Source organism: Myotis brandtii, unplaced genomic scaffold (assembly GCF_000412655.1).
Source record: "Myotis brandtii unplaced genomic scaffold, ASM41265v1 scaffold112, whole genome shotgun sequence".
Lineage (NCBI taxonomy): Eukaryota > Metazoa > Chordata > Mammalia > Chiroptera > Vespertilionidae > Myotis > Myotis brandtii.
In genome coordinates, this window is record NW_005353838.1 from 2,851,815 (window position 1) to 2,858,831 (window position 7,017).

Consider the following 7,017-nt stretch of genomic DNA (forward strand, 5'->3'; position numbering starts at 1 on the left):
AGGGCGGGGGTGGGGGGGAGGGGGGGAGGTGCTTCGCTGTGTTTGGCAGAGCACATGTAGGATGGGATGTGGGGTCAGAGGGGAGAACGACCCTGTCTCCAAATCTATATCTAGACACTCTGTGAATTTAACTCCTCTTATTTTTCTCCCTAACCTCAATCTCGATAGAGTTCCAAGTGTGTGCCCTGAGGCTGAGCTGGGAAAAGGGAGAGGATGACAGGTATCAGCCACCCCCTCCAGTGTTCTTTCTCCCATATCTCTCTAGTCTAGTGGTTCTCAACCTGTGGCTCGCGACCCCTTTGGGGGTCGAACGACCCTTTCACAGGGGTCGCCTAAGACCATCGGAAAACACATATATAATTACATATTGTTTTTGTGATTAATCACTATGCTTTAGTTATGTTCAATTTGTAACAATGAAAATACATCCTGCATATCAGATATTTACATTACCATTCATAACAGTAGCAAAATTACAGTTATGAAGTAGCAACGAAAATAATTTTATGGTTGGGGGTCACCACAACATGAGGAACTGTATTAAAGGGTCGTGGAATTAGGAAGGTTGAGAACCACTGCTCTAGTCACTCATGAACAAGTATTGACTGACCATTGTAATAAACTGGATGTAAAACTAATTCCAATCCTCTGCCCTTTTCTATGCCCTTTGTAATGAGACATTCAGCTCCTCCCATTAAGGAATGGAATCTCCCCAGCCCAGTGAATCTGGGCGGGCCTGTGACTTGACTGGCTTTGGTCTGGTTGAAGTGAGAGTATGTCCGTTCTTAGTCTGAGTTCCACTCACTCGCTTGGCTCCTCTGCCATGCCCCCAAAACAGCCTGGGTTAAACTGCTGGCTGATGAAAAAAAAAATGCTTCAGCCCATAACCAGCCCAGAAGAGCTGCCCTCCCTGCCAAACTCAGCCCAAATCAGCAGAGCTGTATAGATGACCTGCTTTTTCACAGGAGTGAGATAGGGAAGAACAGAAGAACCAGACAGCTAAACCAGAATTGTGAATTAAATAAAGCTGATGTCATTTATTTATTGGAAGTCACTGGGTTTTCTGTTTAATATATAGCATTATTGTGACAAGAAATAAGTGATACAACCCCCAAAATGAAAATTTTTTGCACATTCAAACATGCTTCTAAGAAACTCAACAAATAGCCAAACTTTATTATTATTTTTAAATTTATGTTTATTGTTGAGACTATTATAGATGTTCCCCTATTCCCCCCACTGATCCTCTCCACCCAACTCCCGCCCTCCACCCCCCAGACCTTCATCATACTATTGTCTGTGTCCATGAATTATGTATATATGCATATCAGTTCTTCAGTTAATCTCTTTCCACCCCCTATCAAACTACGGCCCGTTTGAAATGAATAAAACTAAAAAAAAAAAAGACCGTACCCTTTTATGTAATGATGTTTACTTTGAATTTATATTAGTTCACACAAACACTCCATCCATGCTTTTGTTCCGGCCCTCCAGTCCAGTTTAAGAACCCATTGTGGCCCTCCTCGAGAAAAGTTTGCCCACCCCTGCCCCACTTCCCTCTGAGATTCATCGGTCTGTTCCATGCTTCTGTGTTTCTGGATCTATTTTTTTCATCAGTTTGTTTTGTTCATTAGATTCCACATATGAGTGAGATTATGTGATACTTGTCTTTCTCTGACTCGCTTATTTTTTTAAACTTTATTTTTATTGATTTAAGAGAGGAAGGGAGAGGGAGAGATAGAAATATCAATGATGAGAGATAGAAATATCAATGACACTCATTGATCGGCTGCCTCCTGCACACCCCCTACTGGGGACTGAGCCTGAAACCCAGGTATGTGCCCTTGACAAGAATTGAACCCCAGACCTTTAAGTTCCCAGGCAGATGCTATATCCACTGAACCAAACCGGCTAGGGCCTGACAGGCTTATTTCACTTAGCATAATACTCTCCAGGTCTCTCTATGTTGTCTCAAAGGGTAAGAGATCCTTCTTTTTTACTGCTGCATGGTATTTCATAGTGTAAATGTACCACATCTTTTTTATCCACTCCTCTACTAATAAATAGCCAAACTTTAATTCTCAGTCTAGATTGAGCCAGGACACCCTGCTGCCCTTTCAACAGTCTAGGAGAGGGATACTGTATTAAGAGGGAGATATTTCCATGGGGCAGATGGCCATGAGGCCTGTGGGAAAGCTAGTCAGCCTGCTGGGAGAGACAGCTGAGGAGTAAGTGTGCTACCAATCTGCATGAGGGCCTCAAACACCACGGTAGGCGTGGTATTGAAACAGGGAAATTAAACTGAAACGCATGATTTTCCTCTGGGCAGGATGCAAAGGTGGCTTCCTTCCTGGGTCCTGGTCCAGGTGGATTCGAAGAATGAAGCTATGGACCAAAAGGTGGTATAGGAAAAGGTGGAAATTTATTGGAAAACAAGCACAGACTCCCACGTGGGGAGGGGGAGAGACCCACTAACTCCCTCTTTCCTAAGGCTTATAAAGGTTGTGGTTCTTTGTATCCTGAACTCGCCCCTGATTGGTCGCTATAGCAGCTTCAGAGCTCAAACCCCGCGTGGGGTCCCTCTCTATTTCTCCCTCCTGTGGTAGAATTCTCTGTTCTCTGTGAAAATCTGTTTTCCTTTTCTCCCTTTTGTTTTTCTACTCCCTGTGGCTTTCCCCTTCTTCTGTGAAGGGTGTCTTCCTCTCCCTTTAGGCTGTGGCGCCTTTAGTTCTCTGTGAATGTATGCCTTTTGGCAGCTCCCAGCCCCCCAGCTTTGCAGTTCTCCCCCATGAGCCCCCTAATTCCTAAAACTCCCTAAACCTGCCTATTTTACCCCTAAAAACTCCTTTCAGGATGATGACATTTCTTGTGGAAACTGGCAAGGGAGGCCAATGTCTCCATTTTGAACTGAGACCAAATGCAGCAAGAATCAGGGGAAGACACTGAGATGCCCCAGGCCCTAGAACCAAGGCTCCAGCCCAGTTTATCTGAGGGCAGGGGAATCTGAGTGACATGTTCTTAACCTCAGTTTATAATGTCTCCACACATCTTTCAGTATTCCTGGTAGTCTTATCCAATTCTAGTCCTTTCATAGCTGCTACTTAGTGTTGTCACTTCTAGTGATAAATTTCCTTTGGAAAAGCTAAGGGGAGAACATTATTAAGTGTGTGCATGGTGGTCCCTAATTAAGGGTGCTTCCTTTCTGTAGTAGGCAGTTAAACAGGCATGGTATGAGCAGAGCAAGGACAGTGGGCCAGGTACAAAGGTTACCAGGGCAACAGACAATTGCAGGGCAACCTTTTCTCCCCTAGCATATTGTTGGTCATGCAGTTTGGACCCCCTGACCTTTCATATCACTGGTCATGTGATTCAGACTCTCCCCTGACCTTTCCTCCCTAGCATGTCACGAGTCATGTGGTAGATCCCCTAGAGGAGGAACAAGGGGGCTAGAGATCAGTCTTGGCTCTGAATTCTTTCTTAGCCAGGACTCAAGTACCAAGGTTGCTGTACTGAGGTCCATTGCTGGTGATATTCTGGTGCCGTACCACCACTAACATCTCCACTCTGGTTGCAGGGACTTAGAATGGAGCCTGCACACCCAAAGCAGATGAATGGAGTGGGCCCACCTGGACAGCTCTGAAGTGCTCCACTGGGCTCTGCTGATGGTGCTCCTTTTGGATGGGGGATCCCCCAATTACAGCAAAGCTTCCCATACCCAGCAAATGATTATCACAGGACAACAGGCCATTAGATGGAAATCTAAGGATCCATAACTGGGACCACTGGTGCAGAGAAAGCAATAAAAGTATAAGTTGCTGATGGCTGATTTCTAGTTCTGTTTATCCTTTTGAATGATTACAAACATATGAGGGTAAGCATAAGAATTTTTTCTTAATTTGATAGTTTAGCGGCTAAACTTTAGCCTCTTGGCCCTGTTGGGCTAGGAGTGAGAGCTGGGTTGAGTTAAACCCTCAGGGGTGGTTAATGTATGTCCTGCTCCCTGATAGCCTTTTCTAGAAATTTTCCACTGTAGTAGTCACAGTTATATAGGTCTGGTCCTAATTGTTTGGTACCCTAAGCTGGGGTGATTAGAGCAAGGGATATATTGACTTGGTTTGTGAGCTTCAGATAAGGAAGGGAGGAAGAGGGTCTGGGCCCTGGATTGGTTGCTTTGCATATCAAAGATGTGCTCAAGGGCAAGTTGCTTCCTCTCTCTAAAGAGGGTCTGGGCCCTGGATTGGTTGCTTTTCAAAGATGTGCTCAAGGGCAAGTTGCTTCCTCTCTCTAGGTATTGGCTGACCCATGGAGGAGCAGGCTCTCCCAAGTTCAAAAGGCCTTAACATGTTCAAGCATCAGACAACGCAGAAAATAAAAAACGTGATTAATATAAAAAGCTAACATGCATCAGTCCAGGGAGCGGCCGAATTATGGGGACACTTTATAGCTTCAGGGCTTTCTCTCAAGGACTCAGTATTCTGCTCTCCAAGTATTTACAGAAATGTTTCCCACTATCTCACGCCAGCCCTCTTGACCCTGAGCAGTTCTTTGCTATTTCAGTAAATAAATGGAGGAAAGTCCAGGGTGGGACTTCCTCCTCCGGGCGTTTGACAGGACTCTGGGCCCTCTGAATGCAGGAAGTCTAGGACACACCCAACCTTCAGAGGGCAGTGTGTCCTGAGTGTGGAAAGCTGAACGCTGGAGCATAGTTTAAAAGGACAGAAGCCAAACACATTTCAGCATGAGGGACCCGCTCACAAACTGTTCGGTGAGTAGCTTGGTGTTCGTTTGTGTCTTTGTGTGTAAGAAGGTGGCTGAGGGGTGGATTTATACACGAATGTATTTTAACTTTAAAAGTTTGAGATGCACAGGAACGAAACATGTTTAGATACTGGCGGTGAGTCAAAAAATCTGTGGTTTTTGTTTGGTTCATTTTAATTGCCCTTTCTAGCAAATGGGCAGGTCATTGTCATTTTCTATTCTCATATTCTTAGGAAAACTTTGAGGGGGCATAGCATCATATTTGCACGCAGATGGTGGCTGTGTAGAAAACATTCTGAAGACATACACAAGTGCCTACATTATTCGTTGAGTGGATACACAAACACACAGAATGTCTGCAGCCAATTTTGGCTTCTGCGAAGGAATTTAGAGTGGAAGGTTTTTGTGTATTTTCCCATATCACTGAGATAGTCAAGAATTGCCAAGTCCCACAGGCGGGAGGACAGACTCCCCATTTTGTCCAGCCTGTGGTGGTTCTCCGACAAGTTTATCAATATGTTTCTTTCCGTCCTGGGAGGGCTACCAAAACTAGAAGATGGGTCAAAAGTTTAAAGATTTATGAGGGCATTCGCAGCAATAGCAGAGATGTAATTTAGTAAATGAGGAGCAGCTAAAGAGGAGGAGGATATATTTACTTTGGAAATAAAGTAATCAAGGAATGTCAGGGTGTTTCCAAACAAATGGTGCCAAGAAGCAAAAATTGGTAACAACAGAAACAAGGGATCTTTCAAGTATTTTATCTTAAAAAAAAAAAAAGACTTGTGGAAAAGCAGAAATGGGGACTGAAATAGAGCCATAGAAAGAGTCCAGTGGATGCGGAAAGCACAGGATTAGACCTGATAGGCCTGTAGCTGCTACTCCACAAAATGAGCTCACGAATCAGATGAGCTAAATGAGGTGAAGTCATAAAGGCTAGTAATATTAATAATGACAACGTAGCTGCAGCCTCTGTCTGCTTTTACTTTTTAAATACAAGAGTAATGTCTAATTAAAAAAAAAATTCCAGCAATATAGCTGTATATAAGTTTGAAGAAAGGAAATCTCCCCCTTTAATCTCCTCCAATCTCTTGCACAGGTAACTTTTTACAAGTCTTTTATGGTTTATTTATTTGCTGTTTGTTTATTTTTTGTTCCATGCATTTGCTTCCTTCTAAAATGCTAGCTCCTTTCCCACCATTGACACTGTGATCATGTTTTTGCAAAGGGGTGGTTGAGTGGGACAGCAACTGTATAAGTCAAGGCAAAACCTGTCACCAAAGACAGAAGTCAAGACCTAGGGAAGAGTGAGACAGAGGGAAACTTAGGCCTGACTGGGTTAAAAAAGAATGGAGAGCCTAACATCCTTTCCTAAGGCTGCCTTTAGCTCAGGAACTGGGAGGAATATCTTCTTTTGAGCAGCCCCAAGACAGCCCGTCACCACATCTGTGTCTCAGTTTAATGTTTCCTCCCTGACATGCTGAAGAGTTCTTCCCCTTATGCCGAACCTTGTCCACAACCTTGAAGATTATCTCTATGGGCCCAGTGCCACCAAAAGGAACCTGGGAGTCAGAGGAAGTGGATATCCCGTCAGCCAGGGTTTCTAAATCCTCTTAGATCATGGAATCTTTATTTATTTGATTCATCTTCATCAAGTGTTCAACTTGATTTCCTGGTGCAGTCCTAGCTTGTGCTTGGGGAACAATATTGTGTCAAGATGAGGCTGCAGTTTGAGAACAAAATGAAACATAGGAATGAGTTTTATTAATATTAATGTGTTTTATTACATAAAGCAAACAGATCTTTTATGAAACACTTGGGTAGTTTTTATAAAAGAACCCAAAGGTTTACTAGTAACTACCTGCAAAATGTCTCATTCCATGAGTGCCTAGGGTTGCACAGAACACAATTCATTCATAAAGCCTTAGCTTAGCTACAGTTCTTAACCCTGCCTACCCCGGTGGATCCATGTATGGAAACTGTGGGCTGCATGAGCTTCAATGAGAAAAATATGATCTTTTTATTTGCACTAGTTTATAACTGAAATTAAGAATTTCCTTTAATTTTTAATATAAGCAGTAACCCAGTACTACTGAAGTGTCTGTGACTTTGTGACCAAGAAAAATCACATGTATTTTATATAATATTAAAGTTCTTAGCAGATATCTAGAAATATTGGTCACACTCAATGTGGTTTAGAAGTTTGGTTAATTCTTAATTATAAAGCATACATAATTTTAAAATGTTTTCAAGTGTGTGTGT

At 43.1% G+C, this 7,017-nt stretch overlaps 1 protein-coding gene across 3 annotated transcripts in view; it reads left to right on the forward strand.

Annotated features, from left to right (window-relative positions):
- Nucleotides 1-4,656: 4,656 nt before the first annotated feature.
- The window catches only part of NOSTRIN (nitric oxide synthase trafficking), a 51,447-nt gene continuing 49,086 nt past the window's right edge, over nt 4,657-7,017 (forward strand). For all 3 annotated transcript variants that reach the window (XM_005857538.2, XM_005857539.2, XM_005857535.2), the window contains exon 1: nt 4,657-4,765. In XM_005857538.2, coding sequence (XP_005857600.1) covers nt 4,739-4,765 — 27 coding nt within the window. In that variant the 5' untranslated portion in view covers nt 4,657-4,738. The remainder of the gene's footprint in view (nt 4,766-7,017) is intronic.